Source organism: Scyliorhinus torazame, chromosome 2, assembly GCF_047496885.1.
Source record: "Scyliorhinus torazame isolate Kashiwa2021f chromosome 2, sScyTor2.1, whole genome shotgun sequence".
Lineage (NCBI taxonomy): Eukaryota > Metazoa > Chordata > Chondrichthyes > Carcharhiniformes > Scyliorhinidae > Scyliorhinus > Scyliorhinus torazame.
The window spans coordinates 314,386,236-314,405,815 of NC_092708.1; the positions used below are offsets into that span (position 1 = coordinate 314,386,236).

General features: G+C 45.0%; 1 protein-coding gene across 2 annotated transcripts in view; it reads left to right on the top strand.

Moving 5' to 3' along the window:
• Positions 1-19,580, top strand: part of ccdc175 (coiled-coil domain containing 175) — a 228,251-nt gene that overhangs the window by 58,485 nt on the left and 150,186 nt on the right. For both annotated transcript variants that reach the window (XM_072489110.1, XM_072489113.1), the window contains 2 exons: positions 9,159-9,387; positions 19,371-19,493. In XM_072489110.1, coding sequence (XP_072345211.1) covers positions 9,159-9,387; positions 19,371-19,493 — 352 coding nt within the window. The remainder of the gene's footprint in view (positions 1-9,158; positions 9,388-19,370; positions 19,494-19,580) is intronic.

Sequence of the window (19,580 nt, forward strand, 5' to 3'; positions counted from 1 at the left end):
GGGGAAATGGGGGTGACAAAACATTAGTTGCTGTACCATTTTTTAAAAAAAAAGTAGTATCCTTGTTCCGTGTACAGGTGAGCATCACAATCAGTATATCGGTTGCGTAGGGATCCCCCAGTAGCCCAGTTTATCCAGCTTTGGAACGCCCATTCGGGCCGCCTAGCAATGCGGAAAGCCCTAGTCCCAACAGTGAAATGAGAGACATTCGCCCAGCCACAAGGGAGCTGGAGGTCGGCGTTCAATAGAACGCCAGTGGTGTTGTAACAAACGCATTGGCCAGACGCCTGGGTGATATGACACCTCCTGTCCGTACAGGTGGGGAACAGACATGTTATATTCGTTTCCACCTCTACCAGCAAACAGCCGTATCCTTCACTGCTGAAACAATTCTCGTACGACCGGGAATCCCTATTGGGAGTGAAGTGGCTAGGTATATACGCCCTCCACCGTTGCAGCCTATCATACTGTGAGTGGGAATTATCCCGAGGAAGGGGAAGGCAAATAGCCGGTGGTGCTGAACCCGGATCGTAAGGAAGAGTGACTTGCTCGGGTGGTGGCTCGGAACGCAGACAGTGAACCACCGTTTGGGGAGTGCCCCAAAGCGGTGAAACAGAAAATAACCTAGACACCGCTGCGGGGTTCGGGTAGCAGACAACCCGTCCGTGGCCATACAAGCGGTGGTAAATCTGGTAGAAGAGATTCATACTACCTGGGTTTTCCTCAGTTTGGCCTTTAACTAAATTAAGTGTATCTCCTGATAACCTACGTTCTAGCTGTACTCCCCTTCTCACACGCTCCGTCGTCTCTCTAGTCCCCCTCTCTCTGTCACAACCTCTTCCTACCTTCTCCTGACGGTCAGATGTTACCTTTATCGCACCAATCTTAACACATCCAAAATCAAATTTACATGTACTCCAAAAACAAGGCAATGTCCATATAATGTTTCCTTCCCATCGCCGGGACCGGTGCAATTGCTTCATGAGTCCTGCATTTTCCTTTTGGTGACCTTCCATGAGTCTTACCATTTGTGTGGGCAGCGCATTTAATGACGGAAATCTGCGCGGGCATAAGGAGGACCTGCAGTAGGTCATTAACTAAACCCCGGTGGGATATTTCCGTGCCTGCCGAGGTTAGGAATCCCCTATTCCAGAGTTGTCCGAAGTCATGAACTACCCCGAAAGCGTATCGGGAGTCAGTGTAAATATTTACCCGACGATCTACCCCAAGTATACATGCACGGGTGAGGGCAAAAAGTTCGGCTTGTTGGGCTGAATAAAGGGTCTGGAAAGCTGCCGCTTCTAGAATCAGACCATCCTATTCTACGATTGCATAACCAGACAATCTCCGGCCAGTGGGGCTTACTAATGCACTGCCATCAACATACATAATCGTGTCGGGTTGTTCTAATGGAATATCACTCAGATCGTCCCTTATTGTGGTAGTTTCCTGAATCAAGGCTAAACAGTCGTGACCAGGTGCGTCCTCATGGACAGGGGGACCGCTAAGAAAACAGGCTGGATTGATAGTGGTACAGTATTTAAATGTCAGACGTGGATTGTTCAAAAAGTATATCTCATACCTATTCTGACGAGCTGCGGTAAGATGCTGAGTCTGCAGTTGCCTCAGTAGTGCGATGACTGAGTGGGAGCTATACACCGTAATATCCTGTTGGAGAGTGAGAGCATGTAACGGCTGTGCGATGGCATTGATTGAACGTAATCCTGTACTAATCAGTACTGGTCTGGCTTGGCTGGTTTAGGCACAGCAAGTATGAGGGTGTTACATTCTGATTGGCAAGGGACCAAAATACCCTGTTGCAACAGCTCTCGGATTAATTTGTCTATAGACGGGGCTGCAGTCGAGTGTTAATCGTTTCAGGGACCTCAAAATATTTTATGGCAGTGCCGTCTGGCGTGACTTGAAGTGCGTACTCTGTTGGATCTGAATGATCCACTGCCCTCCTTACCTTAGGCCCCAAATCCCTGGCATGGTACTGGTCGTGGACCTGACGTGTAATATGAGGGCTTACCGAAGCTGACTGTGGCCATAAATGTGGTGGTACTGTAAAAAAATTGGCTGTACCTTCTTTTCCCGTGACTGTGGCTGTAACTTTGACTGGCCATTCGGTCCCAATTAATGGCCGGTATTTGTCCTCCAACTCCCTGTTTTGTCCAGTTCTGTCATAGGCCAGGGTAACGTGATGCAGTGAATGTTCAATGTCTAACGTCCACCACTGGGGGGTGATAGAATATAGCACTGTTGTCTCATCCTCCATGATTGGACCGTTACCCCTTCGTCTCCGTACTCTAGCTGTAGCTGGAAGATACACAGTAAATCTCGGGCCAACAAGTTACAGTCCAATCCAGTAGTCACTACAAACTGATGATCTGCAGACTTATTCTCGTAAGTGACTGTCACAGGTTCAGAAATAGGATACTCACACCTGTCCTTAGAACCCCGACAAATGCTGGGTGTGGTCGGATAGTGGTAGTCGAAGTTCTGATTGTACCGAAGACATGGCTGCTCCAGTGTCGATTACAAATGGGTGATGTTCATCTCCTATCTGCAGAGAGATAATAGGTTCCCTGCCCGATTGGAGAGTCCTTATGACTAAATTAGCTAGTCAATCCTGTGTTGGGAAAGGGTTTGCCTGGGAGAAGTCAGTGTATCTCGTCTGTCCTCCCCTTGGTGGGTACCCCCTCCTTTGGGTCGGGTAGTCTCCTTCTGCTGCCTGTCTTTTAAAGGGGCATTCCTGTTGCCAGTGATCTGCACGGCCGCAATTAAAACATGCATTTCTCCCTCTATATCTGCCCCGTCCTCTTCTCCCAGTAGACCAATGGCCCCTCAGAGGGGGCGGCGGTTGTAAAGCTGTTGGTGCATATGGTGGGCCATAAAAAAGGAGCTGAGGGTCCCTTTGGGGGGGTTTGATATCCTCCCCCTCGCTGATCCACCCACCCAAAGTCACAATAGTGGGGCTCCAGCTGGTAAGCTACCATTTCTGCCGCTTGTTGGGGTCGCAGATCATCCTTTTTCATTACATACTCAGTCTTAATCTTTGTAACTGAGCCTCCTTCCTGGCCTACACCCTCCTTCCAATAAAATCTGACTGCCCTTGCCATCTGGGAAGGGTCGTTCTCTGTCCAATTCATGTTATTACATTTCACGGCAGTAGCCACGGAAGGTGGTAGGCAATGCATTAACATAGCACAATATTGAGGGGAATTCTGACCATTTTGATATGGCAAGTCGCCTGGCTGCCCACGGTAGATTTCATTAAAACGTTCCAGAAATTCCTCTGGCTCTTCAATCTTCTTAGGTTTTAGGTCTAATTTAGCAGAAATATTTATGGGCTTTTGAAATGTGCTATTCAACGCATTCAGGATTTGTGTCCGTCTATCGTCGTCTAACGCATGGGCTTGCTGAAGTGCGGCGTGGCTAGCATAATTCAAGTGATTAAGATGATTGCGGTACTCTGTTGGGGTTAAAACCTGCTGGACTAGGGCCCAGAGGTCCCTAGAATCAGCTTGATAAATTGAGATGGTAGTTCTCAGGGAACCCACGAAAGCAGCAGGAGATTTTTTCTATCTGGGATTGTAGCCATAATAGCCATCAACTCACTGGGTGTCCCTGGGAAATAAACGTCTATCGTGGGCTGGGCCCCGGCAGTCACTGCGTCAAGGTTTGGTATCTTCCTACTCGGCAACTGTCTCCGAGTCTCACCAGGGGGTACTCTAGCTATTTCCTCTAGTTCTTCCAAGACTTCGACGTCCCTCCCTGTCACTAGAGGGAGTTCTTTCTCTTCAGAATTATCCCTGGCATCTCCCTTTGTTCTCGAAATTTGCGGTTTCCCCTTGGTCTGAAGGGATTTAGGTGATATGCTTAATTGTTTCTAGTTAGGATCAAGCCCTTCTCTCACTGTCCGAGATCGGGTCCTAGAGCTAACTGGGCTTGTGGAACAGAGCTCCTCTTCCCCTACTGATCGTGAAGATGGTAAATCGAGACCCACGCTATCAACCAAAAGGGCTGGAGTGACTAGCATGATTGGGATCTGGGGAGCAGTGACTGGATATAAATTATTATACTCTGGTGGTTCTGGAATTAGTGCAGACAATGCTACAGGTGCAGTCGAAATCCTTTGCTGACATTTTCAAATTATCGAATTGGTCATTTTCTGTCAATTCAAGGCCAGCCATTGAACTATAGCCCATCTTTTGTTTGACCCGAGCCTTTCCTGTCTTTACTTGCGCATTTTTTTTTTGAATGCGCATTCCTTTTTCAAGACCTGTAATGTTTTTTGGTTACCCTGTTCACTAATTGGAATTCCCATTTTAAGGGCATTGTCCTGCCAACTTGATAACATGATCTTATCTCTTTCCTCTTGACAATATTGTCTCCATAATCTAATTAACTCTTTAGCTTTCATACTTTGGCTCTTTCTTTATTTTATTATAAATATTTTTTTTACTTGCTTATTTATAACCAATGGCAATTTTTTTTTTTCCTTGGCAAAATTATTAAAAAGGTTCTAACAGTGTTCTTTTAAAACTTAACTTGTTTGAAAATTCAAATTGAATTACTGCAACTTGCAAGCTTAGCTCTGATCTCAACTCAGAACTAAATTTACGATTTGCTTAACACAAACTTGTACAACATTTACAACTTAATTAATTCTTTATCTTAACAATTTTTCTTTTAACAAGTTTTTCTTACATTCTCAAAAATGTTGGCTGCTATCAATGAGGGAGCAGTTAGCTGCGGTGATGCATATCGGAGCAAAGTCAACTGTCATCTCCAGATTTACACTTTTTAAAATGGTGTCAGTGAGTTTCTTTCAGTTTCTATTAATTCACAAATAAAATGAGATAAACATTATTTCAAGTAAGTAAAACTTAAGATTCTGGCAATTTCAATCAATTGCTTTCGAAAATAATAACTTTTATCAAAGAGGTGGAGAAACCCACTGGTTTCTTTAATTAATTCAAAACGTAACTTTGCTGGAGTTCACTGATTGAAAGGAAAGGTATCCGATTACACTACAGGCTGCTGCTGTTATCTCAAGGCCTGAGTGAGAAGCACTGTCTGTCGTCTTTAACTTTGGCTGCTGCTGTTAACCCTTTGAGAGACTTCTGCTTTAACTAACATGCAGCATCCAGTTCTATGGATGTTCTTTGTTTTGAATTTTATCCAAGCAATTCCCCATAATCTCAACTAGTCCTCAGAACTGCGTTTTTCGCCACTACAGTCCAAGGGCACAATTATAGCTGAATCAACTATAGATTTAAAACACTCACACATGGAATTGAATCATCTTCAGATTTAAAAACACTCACTGAACTGAACCTTCATCTGCTGAAGTCCCATCAGTCTTTAAAACACTTACTTAACCGAACCTTCATCTGCTGAAGTCCCATCAGTCTTTAAAACACTTACTTAACTGAACCTTCATCTGATGAAGTCACATCAGTCTATCAACAACACAATTAACCCAAAACTGAACTATCAATTATGATATCCCATCAGTTTAATTTTCTAATCCCCAGACTGACCTTTGATTTCGTCGAGACGATCTTTCCGTACCAACCGCGAATGACCAGATTAATCAGACGATAAGAAGAGGGGAAAAAACAATGCGCGGTCATTTTCCAGCTATACATTGTGGGCCACTTCTTCCCACTCTCCCTGTTCATAATCAGTCTAATTCTGATTTTGCGGTTGGTCAGAACCGTCTTGAGAAATCCCGGGTTTCCGCACCAAATGACAAAATACAAAATTTCTTTACCCGTCAGTCTGGCCTCAATAAAAGTCGAGATGGATTTGCAGGTACAGCATTAGTAATTTATTTGACTTGCAAGCCTGATTCATTTCACAGAGGCATAGGACACATCTAGTCTCCTACACCCCGGGAAAGCGGAATGAACAAGGAGACAAAGGGATTTCTGCAAATACATTCAAATGGTATCAAGTTTCACATACACGATTCCCATAGGTCATCCTATACCCCTCCTAACCTGGTCATACATTCTGATTGGCTCACTTCTCATCCCTTCCTCTGGCCCCCTTATTACCCAGCATCCTTTTCTCCTCCTTTGGTGGACACACCTCCTCCTTGCTTTGCCATGCGGTCTGAAATCCTTTGTCTGTGAACTCACCAGAATGAGACTGGCCTATCTCTACATTACAGTAACGACTATCTCTAAAGTAACTATTTTATATCACATTCGTCACTTGCATGATAGCCACTTTCCCTCTATTTGCTAACCAGTGTTCGAGGGACTCATTTCCTTCATTCAATGATTATCATTATTGTGAACTCAGCCCCCATTCATGCTGGGTGCGACTGCAATCCCATCCTTCAAAGCTGGCCAAGATGCACCGTAAGAGTATTTTAGAAGCAGCAAAACATCCCCTGGGAGGGGACTAGAAATACCACACATTTAAGTCAATTTCCAATGATTGATTTTATAGACATTAGCTATTCTTAGAGACGTATATTTTCTTTGCCAATTCAGAAAAGTTCAACTGTCTGCTGAAATGGTCAATGTTTTTCCAAAACCTAAGGGGGCGGAGTGTGGGCGGAGAACTTGGAATGATGCCATTTGTGTCTCTTCACGTAATCCAAAAACTTATTTTGTTCAATTACTTTTATTCGTAAAGGCATTTTCTTTCTTTTAAACTGATTTTAATTTCCGATGTTTCAGTGCTTCAGAGAAATCTCAACACAAATCACTTAAGTTATAATCTCGGACTCACAATATCAGACGACAAAAAATTCAGCCCACATAGCACTTCATGCTTTGACTGAAATTAATTGTTTCAATGTCCTTCGAATTTCCACATAAAACAAACAAAACACACAGATTCTTACAGCTCGCAAATTTCACAGTTAACCGTTAGCCTTATTTCACGGCTACAGACAAATATGAATTCCCTTTTAGACAGGAACCCACCTTAGGTTTTCACCTTAATCTTCTATTTACTTTTACTCCCCTGTTTTTTTGTTTCGAGAGGGGCCAGCTCCATTTGATTCCTATGGGGGACATTTGAATTTCCTACCTGGTTCTGTTGCTTTATGATTGTTTCTTTTCATTTTCTTACTCATTTTGACTCCCTTATCTGTTTTCTTTAAGGAGTTCAACTTCTTTCTCACTCCAGATGTATTTACCGAGGCTTCGGGACGACCTGTAAGGGGGCGTCCGAATTTATTGCTCATCGTTCCTCATGCAAAATACTCTAGAACATATATGTAACAGCAACAACAACCAGAGAAATCATTTACAAATACTACAGGAGCGCACACCGGTGTTTATCTTTTCATGAAACTTGAAGTCGTTTTTTAAATTTAATTTTAGTCTCTATGGCATCTTTTTCTACCCATGCAGCTATCGTTAATTTATTAATTAAAATAACTTATTCTAGCATGAGTCACTGGCCGGTGATTAAGGCTGCCGAGCGCTGCCCCCCCCCCTTTTCAGCTGGGTCGCGCAATGGCTCTCTCCCTTGCAGCTGAGTGAGTCCTATTTAGAGTGTCCTTCGGTTCTCATGTCCCATTAAATTAGGGATCTTGCCAATTACGCTAATTTGTAGTGGAAATTGTAATAAAGACAAATTCTTCGAGGTTCGATTTAAGGAAATTTATTTGACACATATTTGCGGAGAGGGGAGTGGTCTAGCTGCATAGCCATTCCACAGCACTCTTGAGTTATACACTTGAAAACCATTATATTTAAAGTGTGAAATAAACAACTTTGAAGAGATAAACCTTGGGAACATATGCAAGAGGAAATATAAATGTTTTGCCCTTAGTTTAAAAACAATTCGAGTACTCATTTTGTTGTCCTTTGGAAGAGCAACTTTTTATTATAATAAGGCCGAGTCCAAAATGCTAAGCTGTATTTTGTTTACGTTACCTTACCTACTTATTTTTGTTCAAAAGCAGTGTTAAACTATAGTCAAGCATTCCCAGCATGCTTTAGCAAGTGCCTTTCTTATAAAATATAGCGACACAGCTAGATAAAATGAATACCCTTAAGCGGGCAATTAATCCGCACACTAAAGTCATTTCTACAGTTGGGTAGATCGGGGCCTCAGTGGCCAAGGCAGCCGGCCATGGATGATGGCATGGGTGCTAGCATGTGGGGCAGGGTATGTGTTCGGCCGTTTCCCGGGGGGGTGAGTGGCAGGGTTAAGGGTGTGTGGGGGGAACAGGGTTAGTGCCGGGGCACGGAGCAGCCAACTCATCCTGGCCTCCCTGAGGAGGTCGTGGAGTTTCTTGCGGCAAGTCCGGCCGACGTTGCCCACGGCACTGACCACCTCTGCCACCTGTGCCCAGGCTCGGCGAATGGAGGCCTTCCTTGCGGGCCGGGGTATAGGGTCATCGTTCTCTCCTCCACGGCATCCAGGATGGTCTCTAGCTCAGCGTCACGGAACCGTGGCGCTGCTCTCCTTCCAGCCATCGTGTTGCATGGGACGGTGTGTTGGGGGGTTGGGGAGGACCGTTTCAGTGCGGCTGCGGCGTGTGAGCCTCATGAGTGCCAATCACGGACCCAGCGAACCCGGCACCGTTTTCTTGGAATTGATTGCATTCCACGTGGTGACCTTGCTACCCCATTAAATGTAGCTGAATCGGTGCAGGTATTGTCCTGGTTTTTCTGTCGTAAAACGCCACACATCCTCCTTAGCCTCATAAAACAGAGAATCATGCCCCTTATCTGAACTGCTTCCAATGCATTTACATCCTTCCTGAAATAAATTGACCAATACTGTGCACAGTACTCCAAATGTAGTCTCACTAATGCTCTATATTACTCACAAATTTCTCTCATGCATCCAACAACAGGAATATTCTAATATTTCCAGCACACCTAGAGGATGCCTATTGAGCAGCCCAATCCAATACGGCAAGGCACAGAATAGGAATGCGCATGCAGTCCACATTATGAATCCTTAGGTGGATGTAAAGTGGACTCAATGCCAACAAACTTCTAGGACGTGATGTCCAAATGCGTATGCAAAATACATAGCAAATGTCTTGTGTTGATAATCAATGCTGAATTTAGAATGATATCAGGTACATTGTGTAGCGATGAGCCTATCAAGCCACCTGACTATAGATTAATTACCCATTGTGTATTTTTTTCCATCATTTATTTTCTCAGCCCTACGCAACAAAAGGCAGGAGCACAATATGATCATTATGTGGCCCAGTTGAATGAGGTGATGGAAAAGCGTACCAGTGACCAAATTGCATTGAATGAAACATATGACAATATACGTGATACTCAACAGAAAATTATTGTTGTGACCAGAGATATAGCAGAATTGAAAGATGAGATAAATGAGGAAGAAAACATTTTTGAAGCAAAAAAGGAAATCTTGACAGCAAAGGTAATTTCCCCTTGGATTCGAAAGGAAAAAAAATGACATTCTGTTTACACGTGTATTTTTGTTAATATATGAACTAATTTCAAACTATAAATTTAAATTCAGAAATTAATTATTGTTCATTTGAACAACAAAATGGGTTGCTTGTGTATTTATTACATGTCAACCATCTAGAATTTCCTTTATATTTGATTTTTTAAAAAATATTTTAATTAACATTTTCATTTATAAAATATAAAAATATAAACAACAGTAAACCAATACAGAAAAACAACAGACCAAACCACATAATTCCCCCATCAACAACAAACAAAAATAGGAATAAAGAACCTACCCCCCCCCACCTCCCCATTAATATAGCCCCACAGCCCCCATGGTAGGAACAAACGCCCCCTCACCCAGCAGCTAACAGTGACCAGCTCCTTGAAGTAGATGATAATCTTTCTTGTCACAAGTAGGCTTACATTAACACTGCAATGAAATTACCATGAAAAGCCCCTTATTGCCACATTCTGGCGCCTGTTCGGGTACACAGAGGGAGAATTCAGAATGTCCAATTCACAGCATGTCTTTCGGGACTTGTGGGAGGAAACTGGAGCAACCGGAGGAAACCCACACAGACACGGGGAGAATGTGCAGACTCCACACAGACAGTGACCCAAGCCGGGAATCAAACCTGGGACCCTGGAGCTGTGAAGCAACAATGCTACCCACTGTGCTTATGTGCTGCCCAATGTCAATGTAACCCCCAGGACATTGATGGGAAGAGATGCAGTGATGGTAATGCCTTTGAATATCAAGAGGAGATGGTCATTGACTGGCACTTGTGTGGCACATATGTTGCTTTTCACTTATCAGCCCAAGCCTGAATATTGTTCAGGTCTTGCTGCATATTAGCATAAACTGCTTCAGTATCTGAGGAGTTGTGAATGGAACTGAACATTGTGTAAACATCATAATTCCTGAACTTATCATTGATGAAGCACCTAAAGATTCTTGGGAGTAGGACACTACGCTGAGGAGCTCCTGCAACCTGGGGCTGAGATGACTGATGAATCCACCCATATATACCGGATGTACTACCCTCCTCTGACCCCACATACAAAAGGATCTTCTTTATTGTTACGACACCCTGGGCGCAGTCGATTCCAGCCCCACAGACTCCAGAATCCAAACACAAGTGAATTAACCAATAATTCGGATCAAGCTTCTGAGATCTTTGGCTGTTGACTGCATAAGTGACTGATGGAAATCAGATTTGTAAGTCATACACAACTATTTATTTGTAACAAAAATAGAGAAAAGACATTCAATACAAATCATGGAATAATGGCCAGCTAATCATCTACGCCCCCTGCCCCCTTTTTACAATCCCACCCTCTACCCAACTCACACAAGGCGGACACAGAGGGAGGGGGAAAGATACAAATAATAAGAGGATTAAATGGAAGATGTGTGTCCATGCTTCAGATGTTGAAGTAGTTGCAGCAGCAGGCTGGCCTCCCAGGACGTGGAGTGATTGGAACCACCAGTTGGATCGCTAACGAGGATCTTCTGGCAGTAGCATTCAGTCAGAACTCCCAACTGTAGGAGTTGAAGTAGACTCACAGCCTCAGGCCTGTGTAATTCTCATTTATTTCCAGCTCCACTAGAATGACCAACAATCTTTGAGACAAGAACAGATTTACCCACATGGGATTTTAAAAGGGTTTTTAAATTACTGACCCAGCTTTCAGCTAGTCTGTATTTCCTTAAGATTTTCTTTCTCTATCTTCAAACCCAGTTCTCAGCCTGGGTTTTACTCTTTTTTTAAAATAATTTTTGAGAGTACCCAATTGTTTTTTTCCAATTAAGGGGCAATTTAGCGTGGCCAGTCCACCTACCCTGCACATTTGTGGATTGCGGGGGTGAAACCCACACAGACTTGGGGAGAATGTACAAACTCCACACGGACAGTGACCCAGGTCCACAATCGAACCTGGGTCCTCAAGGCCATAGCAGCAATACTAACCACTGTGCCACCGTGCTGCCTGTAGCCTGGGTTTACTTGGTTTCCAGATTTACTCTAATCTCCTCCAGCTTTACTGAGAAAACAAGAGTCTCCAACCGGGTATTTGAGAGAGAGTTACAGTTTTAGAGAGAAAGAGAAATTCAAAAGAGCCTCCTTTTGCATTGAATTCAAAACAAAACTAAAAGTGGAAACACAATCTCACAGAGGAAGGAATATTTCTGAGAACAAACATGACAAATCGGCATGACCCATTGATAAGGCCCGACAATTCAAAATAGTCTATTGGCCAACAGCCAAGTCCATCAAGAGGTGCCATTACTGATGTCAGACCAAACAGCACATCCTGCTGGAGTTTTCTGTTTTAAAATTAAAGGTGAAGTCCATCTTAAAGGGATTAACAACAGGAGGATTCTTACACCATTAAGGAGGATGGTGATGCCTCTGGGAATGCCGGGAACGCTCGTTTAACAAAATTTCTTACCTAAAGGCGCCTATACGAATCCGGGCCCAAGAGCCCAAACTTCTCTTTCAATTCCTTCAGGCAGGCAAACCACCCCTCCAGAAATAGGTCACATAATCTCTCCTGCCCCTTCACCCTTCACACCCCAAATGTGGCATCCAACTTCAAACACGTGGTTAACACAAATGTTGGCTTTGCTTGATACTGACCCCAGTTTAAAATATTGATGGAGTTGCCTCCATATTTTTTAAGTGGAGACAACCGCTGGATTCGACCGGTTTTCCCGGTGCGAACGGAAGAGAAGCCATCACCAGTGCTCCCAAACTAGACCCCCTACATGATCCAGACTTCATCTGCACCCAGGTCCCCACACCTTCCCAACACCTTCTTTACAATAGCAGCCCAGTAATAGAATATCAAGTTAGGCAGCGCAAGACCTCCTGGCTGTCTATCCCTCTGTCGAATCACCCTCCAAATGCTCGGAGATTTACATTTACCCACATATGAAGGCTGATATGAACCGTTCCACCCCACAAAGAATGATTTGGGAAGAAAGACCGGAAGACACTGCAATAGAAATCTTGGCAAAATATTCATCTTAACTGGCTGAACCCTGCACGCCAGGGACAAAGGAAGGTTGTCCATCCTTTATAGGTCAGATTTAACCTTGTTCACCAGGCTGATATAATCCAACTTGCGGAGTCAGGCCCAATCTCAAGCCACCTGGACCCCCAAATACCGGGAGCTGGACCTGGCCAAGCAAAAAGGAAGTTCCCCCAGACTGGCTCCATTCTTCAGGGCGCTGACTGGAAAATACTCACGCTTCTCCAGATTTAAGTTGTGTCCGGAAAAGGACCCAAGGTTCGTCAGTATCCTCATTATGCCCCTCATGGTGGGCACCGGGTCCTTCACATATAACAAAAAATAATCTGCATATAGGGATAGCCTATGTTCCACTCCACCCCAAACTATCTGTATCCTCTTATCTGAGGCCGTCGGGGCAATGGCCAATGGCTCAATCGCGAATACGAACAGTAAGGGAGACATAGGACATCCCTGCCTCATTCTCCTGTGTAACTGTAAAACCCCCAAACTCATGGCATTTGTACGAACACTGGCAAATGAGCGTTGTACAGCAAACAAACCCACGACTCAAACCCACTGCCCAACCTAAATCTTTCCAAAATCACAAAGAGGTACCGCCACTCTACCCTGTCAAACACCCTTTCTGCATCTAATGACACAATTTTCTCCTACTCCAGCCTGGCGCCAGGTTAGGAACCACATTCAGCAGTCACCGCACATTGAAAGACAGCCTTCGACCCTTTACAAATCCCGGTCTGGTCCTCCCCAATCACCTCCGGGAGACTAGGTTCCAACATCAATGCCAGAACCTTAGCTAACAACGTAGCATCTATGTTAAGCAGTGAAATAGGATGTTATGATCTGCATTCCGCAGGATCCTTGTCTTTTTTCAGGATAAGGGAGATGGATGCCTGATCAAGTGTGACAGGAAGGGCACCCTCTGTACAAATGTATGAGACCTTTGCTGTTCGTAGTATATATAAATGATTTGGAGGAAAATGTAACTGGTCTGATTAGTAAGTTTGCGGACGACACAAAGGTTGGTGGAATTGCGGATAGCGATGAGGACTGTCAGAGGATACAGCAGGATTTAGATCGTTTGGAGACTTGGGCGGCAAGATGGCAGATGGAGTTTATCCGGACAAATGTGAGGGAATGCATTTTGGAAGGTCTAATACAGGTAGGGAATATACAGTGAATGGTAGAACCCTCAAGAGCATTGACAGTCAGAGAGATCTTGGTGTACAAGTCCACAGGTCACTGAAAGGGGCAACACAGGTGGAGAAGTTAGTCAAGAAGGCATACGGCATGCTGGCCTTCATTGGCTGGGGCATTGAGTATAAAAATTGGCAAGTCATGTTGCAGCTGTATAGAACCTTAGTTAGGCCACACTTGGAGTATAGTGTTCAATTCTGGTCGCCACACTACCAGAAGGATGTGGAGGATTTAGAGAGGGTGCAGAAGAGAGTTACCAGGATGTTGCCTGGTATGGAGGGCATTAGCTATGAGGAGAGGTTGAATAAACTTGGTTTTTTTCTCATGGAACGAAGGAGGTTGAGGGGTGACATGATAGAGGTCTACAAAATTATGAGGGGCATAGACAATGGATAAGTCAGAGACTTTTATCCAGGGTAGAGGGGTCAATTACTAGGGGGCATAGGTTTATGGTGCGAGGAGCAAGGTTTAGAGGAGGTGTACGAGGTAAGTTTTTTACACAAAGGGTAATGGGTGCCTGGAACCCACTGCCAGAGGAGGTGGTGGAAGCAGGGACGATAGTGACGTTTAAGGGGCATCTTGACAAATACATGAATAGGATGGGAATAGAGGGATATGGACCCCGGAAGTGTAGAAGATTTTAGTTTAGACGGGCAGCATGGTCGGCGCAGGCTTGGAAGGCCGAAGGGCCTGTTCCTGTGCTGTACTTTTCTTTGTTCTTTGTTCTTTGAATGATGTTGGTTCTGTACTGGACCTGAGATTGGGGTTATGTTGCGTTGTGTGGTATATATTAACCCCTTTAGAACTGAAGTTTTTGTGTATTTTCTTTGGGTTTTTTTTTGTAAGGGTAGGTGAAATGAATCGTGATTGGTTCCTGCATGGGTGTAGATGGGTTTGGTATCCCGAGGAGAGGAGGCAGTGGTGTGTCATTGGTGCTTTTGGTACTGCTGGAGTTGAGGGAGATATATATTTAGGGTGACACGATGGCACAGTGGTTAGCACTACTGCCTCACAGCGCCAGAGACCCAGGTTCAATTCTGACCATGGGTGATTGTGTGGCGTTTTCACATTCTTCCCGTGTCTGCATGGGTTGCCTCCGGGGGCTCCGGTTTCCTTCAACAGTCCAAAGACATCAAATTAGGTAGATTAGCCATGCTCAATTGCCCCTTCGTGTCCAAGGGTTAGGTGGGGTTATGGGGATGGGGCCAGGGACTGGGCCTGGGTATAATGCTGTTTCAGAGGGTCGGTGCAGACTCGATGGGCCGAATGGCCTCCTTCTGCACTGTACGTATTCTTTAATATTCTGTGATATAACCCTGGGACAAAGAATCATTGAACATTCCCATGAGTAACGGGACCAGCTGGTCCACGAACCTCTTGCAAAATTCCACTGGGAACCCGTTGGGCTCCGATGCTTCCTCTGTTTGCATCTGTCCTATCGCTGTTCGGACCTCATCTCGATGGCGCCTCCAGCTCTTGCCGCATATCCTCCCCATCTTGGGAAACTCCAAGCCCTCTCGAAACTCTGTCCCCAAACTCTTCCTTTGGCAGCTCCAACGTGTAAAGCCTCTCATAAATAGTCCAAAATGCCCCGTTCACTTTATCCAGGGCAGAAACCAGCCTGCCTCCCGTGCCCCTGATCTGGACAATCTCCTGAGAGACCACCTGTCACCTTAGCTGATAAGCCAAGAAATGGCTGGCTTTCTCCCAATATTCATAGGTAATCCCCTCAGGTGCCGCAACTGATGCATCACTCTATCAGTAGACAACTGCATCTGCAGCTTTTTCCTGCTTGCCAAGTGTTCCAGGGTTGGGTCACTGGAGTATCGAGGTTCACTTCCAAAATGTCATCAACTAACTCCTAATGCTCCTGTCGAGCCTCTCTGTCTGTGCCTTATACGATATAATTTCCCCTCTAATTACCACCTTCACTGCCTCCCATAGAATAGAGGGCAAAACCATCCCATTCCGATTGAACTCCACATATTCATCTATGGCTCTCCAAACCCTCCCACAAAACCTCACATCCACTAAAATCCCCATATCCATCCTCCATCCTGTGCGCTGTGCAGCGCTCGCCTCCAGCACTAAATCTACGAAATGCAGAACGTGGTCTGAGATGACTATCATCAAGTATTCTGCCCTCCCCACCCTGGGAAGAAGAGACCTGCCTATCACAAAGTAATCTAACCTAGAGTACACCTTGTACACTGGGGAGAAAATGAGAACTCCTTACTCCCAGGTTGCATAAACTTCCATGGGTCTGCCCCCCCACCCCCCGTCTTTATAAATGGCAACAGCACTTTTGTGAAGGGGCCAACGACTTTGGCTTACATCAGTCGAGTTGTAGAACTAAGACACAATTTAAATCTCACCCCAGAATCAGTTGATGAGTATCTAGATCTGGTATTGCGGCCAACAGCCGCCTTATGGATGTCACTTCATCCCAATTCAGGGAATATACGTTTACCAAGACCACCGACTTACCCTCCAGCATACCTGTTACCATCACATATCCTCCCCTCTGATCAGCCATCACCCTTTCTGCTAGGATGCGGACACTCCTGGCCCTACAATCAAAGCTCCAGTGGAATACCTGGCTCACCCAGCTCTTCTGAAGCCTAGTCTGGTCCCGCACCTGCAAATGGGTCTCCTGTATAAACATCACATCGGCCCCTAGATTCTTCAGATGAGAGAAAACTTTCACCCTTTTCACAGGTTTCCACAGACCTGCACATTCCAGTAACTAGTCTTGTTGGGGGTCTCTCACCCTGTTTACCCTTAAATCAGCCCTATCCACTGTGATGAGTCATCTAGTCCTCACTGCAAATCCCAGCCCCACTTAAGATGGCCACCAGCCCCCTCCGAAATTTGGGACAAAGAAACACCCTTGGTCACTGTTTGCTCTCTGCCCCTCCTTGTCTCCCCCATTGACTCCTCCCCCCACCTTGGACTTGCAGACTGCCTGCTGCCCCTGCTGAACCCCTCCTCCACCTAACAAACATGCTAGACTCGTTGAACCAAGTCCAACAAATCACAGCCCCTCCCCCACTCCGCTCCTGTTCACTAGTCTTGATCTTCTTGCTGGTGAGATAGACCCCGCACAGGGTCCACACCCAAAAGTCCACAGAAAACAAAAAGTCTAAATCCCATGGACTGTCCTCCCTGTACACATGCCTGAGCCCCAGAAACCCTACTGTGTTCCACTTCCCACTGGGGGCCATACGATTCACACCGTACCATATTAGGTACTACCCCCAACTACTTTCACCACCACCCCCCCCCCCCCCCCCACCCTCACCCCAAGAAAATACCCCTCACTAGCCAGAAACCAAAGAATTAACACACAGTGCCATAATATCCCAACAAATCCTTCCCGTCTTCTTCTTTAAAAGTCCAATTCGACCCTCTTCAGTCAAGTCCCAGTTCTTTCTCCTTAATGAAGGTCTCCGACTGCTCCGGCGTGTCGAAATAGTGATCATTAGACTCCATTGTGACTCGCAGCCTCGCTGGGTGCACCACCCCAAACCACTCCTTTTTTCACAGTAACCTCACTGCAGTGTTAATGTAAGCCTACTTGTGACACAAATAAAGATTATTATTATAGCGCAGCCTTCGTCTTGCATGCCACTTTGCTAATTCAGCCCCGATATCCTGGTAAATTCGAACTGTGTCACCCTCCCAGTCGATGTTACGATTCTTCTTGGCCCACTCCAGGACTCACTCCTTCCTCTGAAAACCATGGAAGCGGCTTATCGCTGCCTATGGCGGCTCGTTTTCCCGTTGCTTCAGCTGGAGTGCCAGTTGGGCCAGTCCGGTTCTGGAGGGGCAAAATCTTTGTCTTTGTCCCCCCCACCAACCTGGAAAACATCTCCGAAAAGCATTCCATTGGCCTAGGGCCCTCCACTCCCTCTCCAACTTCACTAGCCTGAGGTTCTGTCGCCTCAACATATTTTGCAGGTCTTACATTTTACTCTCGGGCCCTTGTTCCTCTCTTCCACGAGGAGTATTTTCACTTTCAGTGAGGCGAGCCGCCCTTCATGCTGCGACAAGGCCTCCTCCATGCCCCTCAGCATTTCGTCTTGCTCCCCCACAACTTTTGACGCCTTCCCCAAAATGTTCTTTGATCAGGCCCAATGCTTCCTCAGTAGTGGCTTTGAAGGACTCCTTCAGCTCCTTGCCTTGCTGACCAAACTACTTGCTCATTTGCATCCCAAATTTCTCAAACTCCTGCTTCATCACCACAGTCAGTGTGTCTGCCATGATGGGCATGACCACGCCCGCCATCTTACCTCCCTCCAACTCCCTCACCAGACTATAGGCCTGAGACTTCTTTCCAGCAGACTTCATCGACGAGATTTTCGATATAACTCTGCCAATAATTCTTTATGTAATTTGGCAGGCCGGATTTGACCACAAAAATCCCCTGAACACCAGGCAAAAAGTATCAAAAAAGCAGGACTCTGGCGGGAGCTACCTTTGTCCAACTTGCTCTCACATGACGTCACCAGAAGTCTCTCCTTTGTATTTTTGCCCAGAAACGAGCGTTATCTGGGTGCAAATTGAAAGGATTGCATTTCATGCATAGCATCCAATATGTCTAAATCTTCTCGAAATTTTACAATTAATCTCTCTGCCTGAATGTATCGTCACTCATAGAACATTGCACACAAGCTATCTGCAGTTGCACTTGCCACAAATGCCACCTCAACCAAATTTTCAATTGCTGCAGGAAACCCACTTTACTCATACCTTGGCAGGATTTTGTGTGTTATTTTTAAATGATTTGTACTGTGAGACCTGCTCTGTATTTAGGGAAGGGGGTTGCGGGGAGTTTCTGGAGATGTGGTAGGGGGGAGCGCAGCAGTGTTGGTGGTGGAGACATGGGGGTATGGAAGGGGAATGGAGGATATAAAAAGGCATTGGCAAGACCTTTTACACTTACCTGTCAAAAGGTTCCTGACACAACAACCTTCCCCAAACGTTCACAAACAGACTTACTTGGCAAAACACCCACAGTCACCTGCCCACACAAAAATATCAGGGGAAGGGAAATTTCAATTTCTAACAGGGTTTCAAATGTTACTTTAAGTGAACTATACGTCACAATCCGCCAAGGTTCCTGACCCAACAAAAATTATGTGGCCCTGCACAATGCCCTCTGCATGCCCCTTCCACAACCTCATATCTCCTCTACCAACACCACACACCCCGCTCCTCTTCAAATACAGAGCAGATCTCATGAGAATCATTTTTAAGGAAAACACTCAGAAATTTGCTCAAAACACCAGAAAAACTACTGTATCTTGCAGCACCTGAATATCTGGTTGTCGAGGCTGACAAGGGGTTACTCGGTGTCAGGAGATGAATATTCAGCCTGCGGTTTCAGTTTGGTGTATTCCTTGGCCCCAGTTGTTTGCACTGATTTGCTGCTAATTTACTTTGAAGTGAATATTCATGAGATTTGCAGGAAATTTAAGTGAATTTGGACAGCAGTTAGTGTGAGAATAGGCATATTCTGGGGTCTAACTATCAGACTGCTCCACAGAGGAAATCAGCGTTATTTGTTTGGTGCCTAAGCTTCCTAAGGAGTGAGATTTTTGTTTAGGTTTGGCTAATATGTCAACATAACTTTCAACAGAATGCTTAAATGCAGTTAATACTTTGACATGTTTGTAATTGCCGCATAAATGTACAAATATTTATTTATTTTAGTTTACAGAAATATACCATCTGGTTCAGAATCAGAATGTATTAAATTTTGAAAAGAAAAACCAAGTTGATGAATTAAATCTGAAACTGAACAAGTTGAACGAGAATATGTCAAATCAGGAAGAGGTAAGACATAAAACATCATTAATGCAAATGCAAAAACCAGAAATAAAAACAAAAACAAAAAATGCTGGTAGCTATCATACAAATACA